The 15,907-nt window shown below is 41.6% G+C and overlaps 2 protein-coding genes across 3 annotated transcripts; one reads left to right on the forward strand and one right to left on the reverse strand.

Annotated features, from left to right (window-relative positions):
* Positions 1-852: 852 nt before the first annotated feature.
* Positions 853-6,383, forward strand: LOC135598644 (protein SHORT INTERNODES 1-like). Of its 2 annotated transcripts, XR_010481639.1 has the most exons (3): positions 853-2,040; positions 2,225-2,690; positions 2,915-6,383. XR_010481639.1 is itself a non-coding variant. In XM_065092761.1 (2 exons), exons 1-2 carry the CDS (start codon positions 1,455-1,457, stop codon positions 2,632-2,634), a joined length of 996 nt encoding a protein of 331 aa, XP_064948833.1. In that variant the 5' UTR covers positions 853-1,454; the 3' UTR covers positions 2,635-6,383. The 2 variants fall into 2 exon arrangements, 1 of the variants encoding a protein (XP_064948833.1); XM_065092761.1 differs by having other exon boundaries at positions 2,225-6,383.
* Positions 6,384-9,654: 3,271 nt separating this feature from the next.
* On the reverse strand, positions 9,655-11,603 carry LOC135598043 (MADS-box transcription factor 16-like). The gene is made up of 7 exons (XM_065091565.1): positions 11,278-11,603; positions 11,122-11,188; positions 10,971-11,032; positions 10,793-10,892; positions 10,411-10,452; positions 10,086-10,130; positions 9,655-9,996 (listed from the first exon to the last, which is right to left on the reverse strand). Exons 1-7 carry the CDS (start codon positions 11,463-11,465, stop codon positions 9,820-9,822), a joined length of 681 nt encoding a protein of 226 aa, XP_064947637.1. The 5' UTR covers positions 11,466-11,603; the 3' UTR covers positions 9,655-9,819.
* Between the last annotated feature and the right edge of the window lie 4,304 nt (positions 11,604-15,907).

The following is a 15,907-nucleotide window of genomic DNA, read 5'->3' on the forward strand; positions in this document are numbered from 1 at the left end:
ATAAATTTTAAAATATTAAATATAAATAATTATAAAAATAAATAATATATAATTAATCTCTTTAAACAGATGCATTAGTAATGACAACCACGTTAGCTAGCAAGAGGAAGAGGATCTTAATTTGTTAAGATGGATAAGTATCTTATAATTTATAGAGATAATGTTTAATATCAATACGAGATAAAATTTCCATAATTTTTTTTGAAAGTTAAGGTTTATTTTTTTAATAAATATATTATATATATATTTATTTACTTACTTTTGATGCAAGGAAAATAAAATATAAGAAATACTTTTTAAGTACCTCAGGATTTATATATATATATATAAAATAAATAAAATAAAATAAAACTTTCGAATTTATATGAGATGATATATAAGTAAATTATATAAGTAAGGTATTGTAGTTGATCAACAAAACAACAAGTAGTTGGTCTAAGATTTGGGAAGAATCCATCTCATCTCACCTATTTTGGTGAGTGGTGGTCGGATGGACAGTGGAACGACGACGACGACAACAACAACACAGCATCGCTAGAATTCCGTGTGTCGTACAGGGCAGTAACGAGGGGATGTGGGTAAATTAGCAGGCGATAAGACGCGGTGGTCACAGGTAACTGGAGACGCTGTTGGCTGTCTTCTCGGCCAACAGGGAAGACAAGCGAGCACAGCAACACAGCGCCCGACTTCAAAAGTGGGCATCCGTCACGCAAAAGCACCGGGTTTTCCGGTTAAAAAGGACGGCCGAACCCACGGCCCGATCCCCGCCGCGTGGCCGCTTCTTCGCCGTCCATGAGTCGGACGATCGGATGGCTTTCGTCCGCCTTCCGCTTTACCTCTCTTCCTCCCGCAATAATGCGACAACCGAGACTTTACTGATCTCCGTCCGATTTCGAGCGTCGAAGACGAGTCATTCATTGACGGGGCTTCAGAGAGGCGGGGGAACCGGAAGGCGGAGGGAGAACTGAGAAGGGTATGGGGATCGAGGAAAGTGGTGGAAACTGGAAATAGAAAGAGGAGAAAGTAGGGAGCAATAAATGGGGAATCGAGGCGGCAGCACAGCCGTCTCCATGGCGGCGTTGCAGCAGACTCTCTGATTTCTTTCTCCCTTAAACTACCATTGGTTTCGGAATTCAAGAAAAGGGAGACTGCAAGAGGAGAAGTCAAGGAGAGAGAGAGAGAGAGGAGTCATACAGGGAAGAAGCCGGCAGCATCGACTGCTCCACTCCTGCTGGCTGTTGGGTGCGTTGTGGTTGCAGAGACAAAAAAGCAGCGGGACAAAAGAAGAAAGAATAGAGCAGAGGTGGCAGTGGCCATTCTCGCTCCGTCTTGGCTCTCCTCTTTCTTGCTCCCGCGTTCCCTCCTGAGATCGCTGTCCCACCTCCCCTAGATAGCAAGGAAAGGGTCGCCAGTAGCTATGGATCGAGTATAACTAGTCCGGTGGGGGAGTAATCATGGCGGGGTTTTTTCTCGGAGGGGGCGGTGGCAGCCAGCAACAGCGCGGAGAGCAGCAAGGAGGAGGGATCCCTCCGTCGGAGAGCTTCTTTCTTTACGGCGTTCGCGGAGGCCGGGGCGAGGACGTCGCTTACACCCGAGGCTTTGAGCTGTGGCAGCACCACCAGATCCAGCGGGAGCAGCAGCTGTACTCCACCGCGGGCTTCCCCGATGAGCTGCCGTCCGTGGCGCCGAGGCCGGCGAGAGGAAGCCTGGGAGGCGGCAGCGGGGTGATGAGCTGCCAGGACTGCGGCAACCAGGCCAAGAAGGACTGCGCCCACATGAGGTGCCGGACCTGCTGCAAGAGCCGCGGCTTCCAGTGCCCCACCCACGTCAAGAGCACCTGGGTCCCCGCCGCAAAGCGCAGGGAGCGCCAGCAGGAGCTCACCGCCTCCGCCGCCGCGGTGCAGCACGACGAGCGCCACCGCGGTGGCGGCCGATCCACGGGCGAAGGCAGCAGCGGAGGGGGCGAGCCTTCCAAGCGGCCGAGGGAGATCACGGCCTGCACCCGACTACCAGCCGCCATGGCTTCGACCACCACGTATGGTACTACAATTTCCTGCTACTCCCAAGCAGTGCCCGACACTGTTGTTGTTATCTGAGCCACTATTTGCAGAATCCCTTGCGCAGTTCCATTCTTTCTGCTACACCCATCACTCCCTCCCTCACTCCCCACCACATGTTGTTGAGCTCGCTCTTTCCTTTCTACTTACTTGGCTGGCTATGGCAGGAGGAAGCCTGGACCCCGAGAGCTTCCCACCGGAAGTGAGCGCGCAGGCGGTGTTCCGGTGCGTGCGGTTGAGCCACGTGGACGAAGCCGACGACATATACGCGTACCAGGCCGCCGTGAGCATCGGCGGCCATGTGTTCAAGGGACTTCTCTATGATCACGGCCCCGAGGCCGAGTACCCATCGTCCTCCTCCTCTCGGTACCAGCTCCACCACGGTGAAGGCTCTTCCTCCCCCGCAGCGGCTGCTGCTACTGCTATAGTCAGTGCCAGTGCCAGTGCCAGTGCTGGAGATGCCGCCATTGCGACCACTGCCACTGCTGCAGCCACCGAATTGCTTGAGCCTTACCCGACTCCCTTAAGTGCCTTCATGGCCGGCACGCAATTCTTCCCCCACCAACACAGACCATAGCGGAGAAACCTACGAAGAGGTTGCCAACGCCAAGCACGTCTCCTTCACGACCACAGGTCACGTCCGTGTTATTTAACGTGCCTCATCTGGTCACCAATTTTTCTTATACCATGCATTCCTCCTCATCATCCGGCAATTGTGTAATCTCTCCAAATAATTTCAAGTTTTCTCCTTCTTGATCACTCTCTAGCATAGCAAACTTAGAGCAGGCACTCTTCTTGTTCCTCACCTATTAGCATCTTCGTCTTCCTTTTGACGTCTCGTGTTGCTCTATCTATAGTTTGGTCCCAAGAAGATGGCCGTCTTTACGGGATCTGCGGGATATGCTTCGGGTTCGGAAATGGACATGCCTGGATTTCTGTTTCACATTGTTTCAACCTCGGAAACTATAACTTAGACTGCGAAGGACTTGCTTGAGTTGGTTCCATGTGGACATGATGGCCATGCATGGAGCAAGCTGAATCCCAAGAAGCAGAAAGCCTTTTACCACTCTTCCTCGTAGAAATGTTTCCCTATAGTGTATGCTGCACCTGTGGCAATTTGGATCTTTCATGCTACCTACGGATAGGGATGAGCACTAGCATGTGTGCTCCTTCTCTCTCGAGGCTAAAGTGACTCCGAATGGGAAAAAGAAGACGCCAGAGATCAACCTTTGCGGCTGTGCCTCAAGTAAGTAGCTTAGTTTTAATTTGTATGATTTTAATACAACAACATTGTACAGTCCCAAAAACTGTTCTATTTCTTTTTGAGGTTGGTCTTTCTTCCTTTTGTTTTCTCCTTCTCGATACAAGATTCCTTTATAGGTTACTGTTGGACATGTCAAAGCTGCTGCTTGTGTAGTTTCAATTTTCTACTTTATTTGCCTCTACCTTTGAGCTAATCCACAACATACCTATTAATTACTCAATTGCATCCTGTGTTATACCATCATCGTATGTTCTCTAGACAAATGACATGTTTGACAGGTACTTCTTGTTTTCTGATGGTGAACAGATGTTTGAGTTGCTAACCTGTTCATAATTTTGTGCAGCATGTGTATAAATAAGCATGCATCATCCTGAAACTTCTTGCGCAAATTAAGTTTATCTTGTTCCATATCTATGGAAATTCTAAAGACAGTAGTGAAACCAAATGCTTCGTTATGTACCAAAAACTACTTGATGATTTGTCAGTGTCCTGATTTCCTATTAAAGTCAATTGTCTATTATTGTGTGTTTTTTTGTATGTTTCATACAACAAGTATTGTTAGTAATAACAATGTATTCATAAGGGGTGGCATGACCTCTCAAGCTTCACCCAAAAAGCATTTCTTTTAATCTTTTGAAGTTATTTATAAATTATTTCAAGGGATCAGATTTGATGCAACATTGAATAACTATTTTTGTATTCCCTTAACAATGGCATTTTTTTCTGACACCATATGATTTGAATTTTCAGCAGGAAGTTTATGACTTCTAAAATTTAGAGAGCAAAAAGGATATTGGCCCTACGTCGCGCACATCTTTAAAAGGCGAAAGGGTTATTGGATATTATTGTTCTTAAAATTCACTAAAATTGAGTAGTCCTAAGTGAAGCACAAAATTACATAAAAATAGTAGATAAAATCAACAAAAAGGAAATACCAGGTAATTTTGTTTTGAAAACTCAATACGCATTTACTATGATAAAAGATAAATTAGGTGAGAAAGTACTTCTCTACAAGTTTTTTGCTTGCTCTGAAAGAATCAAACCTGTGATCAAGGGAAACTATGACTTGCTAAATGAAAAATTCAACAATAAATTGGGTTTCTGTAAATTAAATGAACATTTTGGGCTTAAAAACTGTATATATGTTTACCTTGGTGTATGTGGGTCTGTAAGTTCTTGCTACTTTCAGGATTATGCTAGTTCGGCTATGAATGTGGATTCATTCTGTTTTCATTTTTTTATTGCCTTCTGACTACATCTAATTATTTATTTGTCATTGAAATCATCTTTCCTGTGAGTTAGCAGATCATTTACGTGGATGTCCTAGCTTTGATCCTCCTCCGTCGCGACCCTCTCTACTTGTTTTTTGCGTAATCCATGGCTTTTGGTATATTATCAAAACTTCTGAATTCTTAAGGGTTTAGAAGCTACTTGTGACCTTGGTTGCAACTTTCTCATGAACTTTATATGCTGCAAATTAAAGATATAAGCCGTAGCATTGTACACGAGTTTATCTTGTTGCTGATTTCGGATGGATACTCTTAAGCGCATGCAAGCAATGTTTTATAGGTTCTTTGTAGCTATAAAAGTATTAGTGCATGATATAGTTGAAAAGTTCCGTTTACAAACTTCTACATTAAATTTAGGCATTTGATTTGGTACTTTAATCAAATTAAGATGCTACATTAATTGGAAAAAAGAGAAAGAAATACTAAGTTGTTTCAGGGAATATCTACTGATGATTGATTTTGCTTGAAGCCTTCAGTGTCTTTGTTGAGTTAATGGCTTGGTGGGTCTGGACATGAATGGTTAACTAATGTTAGAGACCTTTTTGTTTCTCTCTTTTTCGAATAAAGATTATACTAGACATTTGATCATTGCCATTTTAGCTCATGAGACTGACAGAGGGGAACCCTATTGCCGTTCAATCGACCGAGGATTTCAGCTCTCTCAATAGCATCCTGTAATGTGCCTAGTTGCGCCGGTTAAGATCGATACACATATATGTATGTTGATGGTTGGTTGGTGCATGGCACTGTCTTTTTTCTTATTACTCTCAGGGCATTCTACTGATGGTAGCATAAATAATGACTGCCATGGAATGCATATGAACAAACGATGTTATCTTGGAATTCAGGTTATCTTTACATGACTCTTCCAACCTCTCATGAACATATCGAACCATTGACAGCATTTTACATTTATGAGGAATTACACAAATTCCTACCTGGTTACAGAATTCTGTCATCCTGATTTTATCCTACAGTCACACCATGTAATTTTTCGCAACAAGATTACCTTTGCAGTGTTTCTCAATTGTCATTAGGCATGCAAAAATACTATAGCTTCATGTGGTGAGGGAATGTCTCCTGGATAAACTTGGTGTTTTGGAGATCCCAGCTGCAGTTGTTTTCCTGTTGGTCTGCAAGAAGTAAACAGCAGAGTGCTCCAACTGTCAGAAAATGTTCTTCTTCTGCTCTTTGTTTTGGTTTGCAAAACATCACTTGGTAGAGAGGCTTTCTTCTCCAGTCAGTCTTTCCATATGGATCAAATTGGTGTATGATGTTATTGTTAGCTAGCTCTTAAAATGCTTTACGCTATGTGATTAATGTTTTGTCATGTCAAGATTACTGAATTAGGTGGTGTATTGGATGATAAGCATTTGATAATGTAAAGGAAGGGACAAGATTAGGTTGGAACATGCTTTTTTGTATGTTGTTGCTGGAAGCCTTGAGGGTTGACATCTCAGAATCACCTACATAACCTATAGTTTGTTGGATTGTGATGATAAGGGGGAATGAGATACCAGTCTTATCTCTGGTAGTGACTGATCACTACCCTAAAAGCAGGTCTTCTTTTCTTGCTAGTGGAGGGGAGGGCTAAAGCTTTCCCTATCACAAAACCATGGTGATGTGAAGACCACGAAGCATTTCTTTTTCCTTTTTCTTTATCTTCTCAAAGTACTTGTTAATGATGATGGTACCATACCATCAAATTCTTTCTGGTGGTAGAGTCGGTGTAACTATCGGTGGGGGTGCAGATGAACAGTTGGGTTCCTTTCATTGTGTGCTCGATGCAATCTACTTTCCGTATTCAAAGATCAGCAGTTTGTCTACGTGTTTGTCACTGACATGTACTTCGTCCCTGCATGTCCTCCGATCCTCCTCCCCTCGCACGATGAATGGGTGAACAATGAAAGCTATTTTGGGTGTATCGATTCATTTGATTGGGGGACTTGTGGTAACGTCATCTTATCAACATTTATGTCGAATATTTTCGATTAATCGAGTCTGGACACGTAGAATTCAGCTAGTTATTAAATTATATTAAACAAAATATTCGATCTGTATTGTTGCATTCGATCTAATTGTTAGGAATTCGAATTGGAATCTCAGTTCGGTGATTGGGTTAAAAGATCGAACATTTCAAGTAGAGGTATTTATTTATCGGCCTTGAAGAGAAGGAAGGGTTGAAGGCTGAGCCGTAGCACTCGCCTCCCTCCTCACCAACTCCCCATCACGTCCGAGGAGACATGAGTACAGAAACAGCGGGAGCCATTGCCGACCTCTCTCTCCCTCCCTCCCTCCATCTCTCTCTCTGTGGGCGCAGGAAAGCCGCCGAGGTGGGGGAAGGAAGCGGCAAAAGTTGCGTCATGTGATAGGCGGGCCACGCTCTCCATCCTCTCCGCTGTAGCGCTCTCTTGTCAAGACTATTTTATTGCCCCTCAGTTCCACTGTCTTTTCTCTCTCTCTCTCTCTCTCTCTCTCGCGACGAAGAGACGGGTGCATGCATGCTTGTTTGCTTGCATTGGGTGGCTGGGGAACACAGAGGACTGAGAGATCGATCATCGCAGCAGGGAAAGCAGGCGTGCAGAGCTGATGGGTTCTCTGCACCCGTGTCTGGGATCTGCTGAGTCGACTCGGTTTACCATGGCGACGGTGGATGAAGCCGATGATTGCCCCGTCGGCGACATGTCGTATCCCGCCGTTCCACTCTGTCGCCGACCGCTTGCGATCGATAGATAGGCTCAGGCGGAGGGGTGGGGTGGGGTTCGCCTGTGTCGCGATCCAGACAGGAAACGGTTTTCCTGGTGCCCGAGATATGGATTGACGTCATGGCAGTCTTCCTGATGAAAGGCTTGGCGTGGGATGAACGTGTTCCCTGTCTCGGCCGAGACATGTGAGCTCCACCCCAGCCTACGTACTCCACATGCAATCTAACCATATAGGCCTGTCGGGTGATTATATCATCAACAGGTGTCATATATATATATATATATATATATATATATATATATATATATATATATATATATATATATATGGGTTTTAGCAGAAAAAAACGAAAGAAAAGAAAAAATATTCTCAAATTCGAGAAAATGTGCACATGACATTGGTTGTGAGGTCACGTGACCATTGTCCCGACGACAAGTGAGGTCATTCGGGCAATAGTCAAAGTGTGTCCATTTTGATTGTCAAATATAGCGTAATACTCATCGAAAAATCAAGACCGATACAATATCGTAATTCTCATAATTTTTCTATGAAAATCGTAAGACATAAATCTTTACGAAAACTCAAAATTCATATTCATATTCAATATAACTTAATCGGTTATCACGTAGAATATCAATAAATAACATGTACAACATATCCTACTTTCAAATACATACAAAGTTCAACAGATAACATTCGAACAAACATTGTGTTTCAACCAGATGGAGTGTTTTACAAAGTGATGTTTGTGTAATCCAAATTGCGTTCCAACAATTTCGATGAAGTGATGATGATAGTTTATTCGTGCGTTTGTTTGTTCACTAACTTGATTTTTTTTTTTTTAATTATATAAGATTCAAAGATGAGGATCTTTTGAGTCAGTATCGTAAAATTCTCGATTATACAAAATTAACTAAATCTGTGACATATAGTATTACTAGACATGTTTTCCACTAAAAGTTATTTGTAGCTAGAAATATAGTTTCATCACTACATGTATATATATCGTTAAATTAAAAAGAGCTAAAAAAAATAGTTTCATTGCTAAATCTATATATATTGTTAAATTAAAAAGAATGTAAATGATTCCTCAAATAGTACTTTGATTGATACCCTAAAATTAGGATTAAAATGTAAAATTTAGGAAAAACCAAGTTGAATTCATATAAACTAATTTACAAAAAATTATCATGTCCCTTCTATTGAGCTAAAAATCACAAATGGGTAGGTTTAGGTTAAGGAAAGCGTTGATGGTAGCATGAGGAAAGGTTTGGGCCGAGACATCTCCCTATGTCCCGGGCTGGTGCCAAATTGAACCCAATTAGATTCCACCTATCTCTTAATTATATGTTATAATTAAATGTGCTTTTAGTTTAACAATAATATAACTTAGTTGATGATGAAAATATAGAAACATTTCTCAATTATACTATTAATGAAATATCTTGATTTAACTAATTTGTGAATTTTTTTTTTATTTTTTGTTAAAAAAACTTAGATCATTTTCTTGATTTGTGTGTTTCATCCTTACACCAGATCATATGGGTCATGCTAATTTTCTCTTTATTATTTTAATCTTATTCATTATCTTCAAAATGTCAAAAAAAATTTATTGGAGATTCCAAAATTTCTACAACTACTCCACACTAGAAATTGTTAAGAGTTTGAGAGGTCAATAATGAATAATTATAATTTTTTTGCCTGAAACCAACCTTGTAATTCTTTTTGTATCTTCATTTGTATTTTATTCCTTTTTCCTTGTATGAATCTTGATAAGAAATTTATCGTAGTTAACATGTAATTAATTGTCACGTAAGATTGACGATACCCTTCATACACTCGTGTACAAAAAATGGTATACTTCCTTTATTTTTATTATGATAAAAAAGATAAACATAAATTTTCTTAAGGAAGATAATCATAAACTTCTTTTTTTCTCTTTATGTCGAAAGAAGACAATTACATTTCAATCTTCCAAAAATATAAAAGTATATCCTAAATAAGGAGAAAAATACTCGTTTCCATTAATCTGAGCATCGAAGGGATTTAGTCGAGAAATCCTCCAACTTCATGCAGGTGCACTTCAAAGAATATAATAATTTAACCTTGAGAGTTATCTCAAATCCATCTCGGATCCATCTTAGAACCATTTTGGATTCATCTGGGAGATCAGTCATTTTTTCCTATAACAAATCTGATGCTATGAGATCTATTTTCTGCTGACAAGAAGGATCAAACCAGGGTTTGATGTTAACTAAAAATAAGAAAACCAAGAGTATTATAGCAACTCAACCAATATCACCCTACATAAAAACATGCATTTAGATAAGGTCTTACATTATGTCACATACATAAAGATGATGACGAGTTCCATACATATTTGCGTAACATGAGGAAGACAACATCTGCAAGACACTGCAGGGATAACTACTGACTGTGATAGCAGAAACATCACTTCTTCTTCTTCTTCTTCTAGCTTGACTTGCTAAGCCTGCATGCAAACCTAAGCGAGGCGCAGATCGTAAGACCCGTAGGCAATCCCTTGCAGGTTTGGCTGGTTGGGCTGGACGCGGATAGCGTACATGTGAGACCCGCCGCCGGTGAGCACAAGCGTGCCGTCGTGGTTGCCGGGGTCGTCGTCGGCGAATCCACAAGCAGCCTGCTCGTCTTTCATCATCTCCTGTGTCCACCACACCATTCACATCCGTCCACGGATTCATCCGTCGCCGAAACCAAGCAAGGAAGACGAAGAAGAGGATGGCCACTCACCACTTCTTGCAGAAGGTTCCTGTGTGCTTCGTGGGCGCTCTTCAGCTGCATCCGAATCCAATGTTTGCGTTGCACATGCATTTATCATTCACACGTTACGACTCAGTCGCTGGAATCGAATGTTCGATGGCATGCAAACACAGTGTTCTTCCGATAGAAATATGCTAGCGAGTGATTCGATGTGCTTTATTTAGTGTACGCATGTATAATGTAACCTTGTGCAAATTTCTTACACATTTATCTTCTTTATATATATATCTATGTAAGTTCTTATGAATAATGGATAAGAAAGCAATCACATAAAACCATATGGTTCTTTACACACCTTCTTCTTGTAGGTGTCTGTCTGAGTTGCGATCAAGTGATACTGCCATCCAATTCAAAGCCAAGATTAGATTCCTGTTTCTCGAAGACAAGATTTGCAAAAAGAAGCTAGCATTTCACAAGATTTATCAGCTAAGATAGTTGACACCTTCACAAATTTTTGGTCAGGATAAGTTGATTATTTCTAAAGATGTTGATGTTCTTATCTGCCTTCATCAAATGTTACTTGTCTTATTCGAAACATTTTACTCAGGTAATGAATCTAAAAGAACAGCAGATGGCAACAATGATCGGCATGTAGAATGAGGACAGCCTTGTCGATCACCCTTAATCTTTATGATCGAAAGGAGAAAACCCTAACAAGTGCAAGAGAGGTCGCATACCTTTCTGTCACGCACAACTTTCAAAGCTTCATCCAGATTTTGCTCAAGACCGCGCAGTTCCTTCATGTCCAGTCCATCCAAGCCTTCGCCCATCCTTTGCCTTCCGATCATACAAAAGCATCAATATCGTTAACCACAGAAGCCAACATATAGACTCTCCTCTGTCAAAAACCCTAACCTTATGTCTCTGCGGAGGTTCCTGTTGATCTCCTTCAGATGGCTGAGATGATTTTGCATTTTCTACGAACGGAAGAAGTAGTCGTCAAAGGCGTGGCCAAGACAGATTTAAGAGGAAGGAAGCTTTGAGAGAAAGGATCGAGATTTCCTGCCTCATACTGCGTACTCCACAGGTTGATCCCGGTAACTTGCTGGTAGCGATCGTACATCTTCTTGGTGCTGTGTCATCAACAACGCCGCCACTGTGTCATAAAGGGAGAAGAAACGGAAGGGGTTGCATGCTCTACTACCAAGGGTTGGAGGCGTACTCGGCGGTCGGGCTGCAGTACTCGGAGAACTTGCCGGTGCTGGAGAACATGATGATGGACACTTCTGCGTCGCACAGCACGGTCAGCTCCTTGGCCTTTTTCATGATCCCCGTTCTCCTCTTTGAATACGTCACCTGCCTGTTGGTTGGGTTCTCGATCTTCTTGATCTCTATCTTCCCCCTCCCCATCTCTCTTCCGAGCTCCCTCCTCTCTTTCTCTCTCTCTCTCTCTCTGTGTCTCTCGCTATCACGGTAGCACTTGTTCTATCTCCTCTTCCTTCCTTCCTCTCTGCCTTTAACCACGAAGACGGGAGGAGAAAGAGCTCAAGAGGGGGAGACTGTAAAGCTGTTGCGGGTGAATGTTGTGGTGCAAGAGGAAAGCGAGAGTGCTGTTGCCATTTGCGAGAGGGAGTGAAAAGATGGAGTTGCTGTGTGTGGGTTGGTCTTTCCCAAACAGTGAAAGGTTTGTAGGTGTCCATTCAATTGCGATTGCTCCACAGGTAAAGGATCAGTCACCTTTCGCATGTCACCGCTTCTGCTTGCCTCCGACATGTATCTGCTGTGTTCTTGTATGTATGTATGTATGTATTTGATCCTAAGAACAAGGGAATGGGCCACGACTTAGAAGCTACTGGCGATCACCGGTTGTCATCCACCAAATCTTGCGCAAGGAAGCTAATTACTTGGCTGCTGGCACTCGTGATGGAGACAGGACGGTGTGGCCCGCCTCATGGCGCAGATCAGGAACCCATGCTTCGCAGCTCGCTCCCTTTCTCTTTCTTTTCCTGATCGGAGACAAGAGTTCCAACCCTTGGAAAAGTCAGAGAAAGCAGCGTTAAATCTGTGCCGAGGAGACGGGCAAAAGGCCCGGAGGCCGAAGTGGGGTTCTGCCTCCCCATGCTCGGTGTGACGATGTTGGCACACGCAACGCCGTCCGCTACTGAGAGATCTCGAGCACCACAGACCAAGTGGCTCGAAAGATGGCTGTGACTCTTACCTATTTCCGCTCTTTGGAATCCTCAGCTATCATTCATGACCAAAGACATAATACAAAGATCACCAGAAAAAGTCAAACGTAAAAAGGATGTAGAACAGCGCATGCTTCGAAATCCACCGATCTTGGTGCTTATAAATGTTGGCTTGGTCCATCTGATCCGAGCAGCAGCTGCCTGCATCAACTCTGTATTAAATGGGCTCTCCAGTTCTGCCTATGAAATGAAGAGGTGACAGCAGCACTAGTGCAGGGAAGATCGTATGTCATGACTTGGATTTCCCATCGTCGATGCAATAACATGTGTGACCAGCTTACCTCGCTCTCATGGCAACCTTTGCAGACAGTAGAAGTACATATATGTGAGATCATTAGCGTTGTGAATCTGCAGGGAAGACTATGCATGAATTGTCGAATATGTACAAGATTCTGAGAAAACCAGTACTCTTTTCGTTCTTGTCTTTCACTTTCCGTCACGGTCTCAGCATAACTTACCTTCACGAACCCAACTGTGGCCATCGACAACTCAAGAACAACAACACAGAGGAAAACTACTAAATATCAACTGGATAAAAGACCTTGTTTGATTTGTATCAAACTATTACATAAGCCGTGGGTATTCATAAGCTGCAACCACGAGCCACATCATGCTCGAGACCACGAAAGCTTCCATCCATGCCGCGTGCGGAGAATTGGGAAACATCACCGGCAGCAACATGGCGACCATCCCAACCATCCACAGCACGTACGTCCCGAAGAGGCACGAGACGACCTCCGACGATGCCGCCTTGCCGGCGTCGATGATGCTGAATGAGGACGACGCCATGATCAGGAAACCGAGCCAGCCGAGAAGCCTGCGGCCTCCGTCGGGGTAGAGACGTGGCCGTAGATGAACACCGAATGGCACAGCTTCGTCCATCAACCCCTCCCTGAGCCCGCTACACCACAGAGGAGGAAGTCTTGGAGATAGAGACGATGATCCAGGCATGCAGATTTGTGCGACGTATACACGGATCCGACAAGGGTATATATGGCAGCACGGCACCGAACGCGAAACTTGCATGAAGCTTCCTTTCCGACCAAGGAAACCACTTATTCTAAGGTCTCTGTCGACGATGTATACAACCTTATTAATTCATCCAACGTTCTTGCGGCGTCACCGTAAATTACCAAGAAAGAGAGCCGAAAGCTTGTTCACATCATATATATATATATATATATATATATATATATATATATATATATATATATATATATATATATATATATATATATATATATCACACATACATCTATAATTGTCTCGCCAGATTATTTAAGATATTAAAAATTAATTTTCAAAACGTATAGGGAGATTGATTTTGTATTTATTTTCAGTGTTACATCGGATATTATTCATTCTTTTAGCTATTTACAAGAACAAACCTAACTCTCTCTTTTTTTTCTGTTCTTTGTAATCCACAGTATAATCTATATATAAGAGTAGGCATAATATTATTATTTGCATATTTATTTATATGTTGTGACCCAAAAGAAGGCAAAGGTGATGGTAATAGGTGTGCATCAAGCATGATTTGTGCTTGACTTGGTCCAACCGAACCTACCTAATCCTCGGATTCAGATTGTTTTATTACGGCATGGACTTCGACTCATCGTGTTATCAGTCGATTCCACCAATCCAATCGCATCATTGAGTTTAGTTGATCGCTTTCTATAATAACTCGATTCGAGTTAGAATCGATAAAATTTTAGCATCCATTATAAGCTCAATTAACCTTTTGTATTTGTCTTTTGGGATATAAAGTGTGTTCGAGAACATATTTAAAATATATATTAAGAGACCGATACATATTTTAGATTTGATAATGTTTATTTCGAATAGGAATTGATATTTGATAAATCTTTATCAAATGATACCATATTGCAAATGCTCAAATACTAATATTCCCTTAGCATAACATCAACATTTCAATTTTTTTGAAATGATAATGAAACTTCTTAAAAATTTTGAAGTATCTTATGACATCCTATAATCATAAAATTGTCATTGTATAATCAAAACTCTAATCCTCATTTCCTCTCAAAACTCTTTCTCTAACGAGTCTAATCTCAATAATAAAACCAACTTTAGTATCTAATGAGCGATGTATTTTTGATATAATAACATTATTTAGTAAAAAAACAAACATAATTTATATCTTCTATAAAGTTAAATTTTATTTTATTTATTTTTCAAATTATTTTACATTCATTTATATTATTATTTTTAGTTATTTTATATATGAGCCATACACATATTTATTTATATTTAAAATAAAAAATATTTATTTTTGAATAATTATTAAAAAGGTTAGAATAATACATTTGTTACATAACATTTAATAAAATTTTAAAATATAATTTTATCAAATAACACTTACATTAATACATATTTACTATGTCAGAAACGAGTTGGCAGGGGGTGAATTAGTACATCGGATAAAAATGTCGATTTTGTAAAATCTTCGTTCGTCGAAAATTGATCTCGGAAAGTGTTTAACTTTAAAGTAGAATAAGAATGCAAATCGATTTATAGTTGGCAGGGGGTGAATTAGTACATCGGATAAAAATGTCGATTTTGTAAAATCTTCGTTCGTCGAAAATTGATCTCGGAAAGTGTTTAACTTTAAAGTAGAATAAGAATGCAAATCGATTTATAGTGGTTCGGTCGTCGTAACCTACATCAACTCCACTGATTCCTCTTCTGTCGAGGCCACCGGCATCCACTTACAATCTTCTTTCAATAGGCGGAGATAACCTTTACACCCCCTTCACTCATCTATAAAAGTATACCAACACTTACAGCTTTTAGAGGAGTTCACACGAGATTACAACAGTGTTTTCTTTTTTTTTCACTCTCTATTCTTGTGTGAGTTAACCAAGAATGAGATAGGTATTTATAGGCCTCAAGTTGATTCAAACTTGGAGCCTAAAAATGTCTCATCCTGGGTTCCCGAGTACAGGCGATACCACCGCCTATAGCACTGATACTGGGCAGTACCACCACCCAGTCTGGCGGTACCACCACCTGGACTAGCGGTACCACTGTCTGACAGTCTCTCAAAGACTGTGTTTAGGCAGTACCACCGCCTGACACAATCTCGGAGATTGTTCCACAACGGTGCCACATATTGGGTCATTGTTTGGGCCTTTTCACTTGGTCCAACACAACCCAAACTTAGGCCCAATTGGCCCCTAATTGAGTTGGTCTATTTATATTCTAAATTAACTCAATTAAACTCTAAACTAACTCGATCTAGACATAATTGATTACAAGTGAATCCTTTGTTGTCCGGCATGTCATTGGTTCTTCCGGCGCTTTGTCTTATCCTTCGGCGCATCGTCATCTCCTTCGGCGTATTGCCCAATCAGCATGTTGTCTTCTCGCAACATCTGATCTCCTTGGCGCAATGTCCGATCTTCTTGGTGCAATGCTCGAATTTATGGACCGAAACCTTCTACCGACACGTCCATCGATCCTCCGGCTCGACGTCCAATCTTTTGACGTGTTTACTCCGACCCAACGTCTGATTCCTCCTGCTTTTATCGATTTGCCTCTTCCGATCCAAGCTAGTCCTGCATCACCCAAATGCACATTAGA

Source organism: Musa acuminata, chromosome BXJ2-1 (assembly GCF_036884655.1).
Source record: "Musa acuminata AAA Group cultivar baxijiao chromosome BXJ2-1, Cavendish_Baxijiao_AAA, whole genome shotgun sequence".
Classification (NCBI taxonomy): Eukaryota; Viridiplantae; Streptophyta; class Magnoliopsida; order Zingiberales; family Musaceae; genus Musa; species Musa acuminata.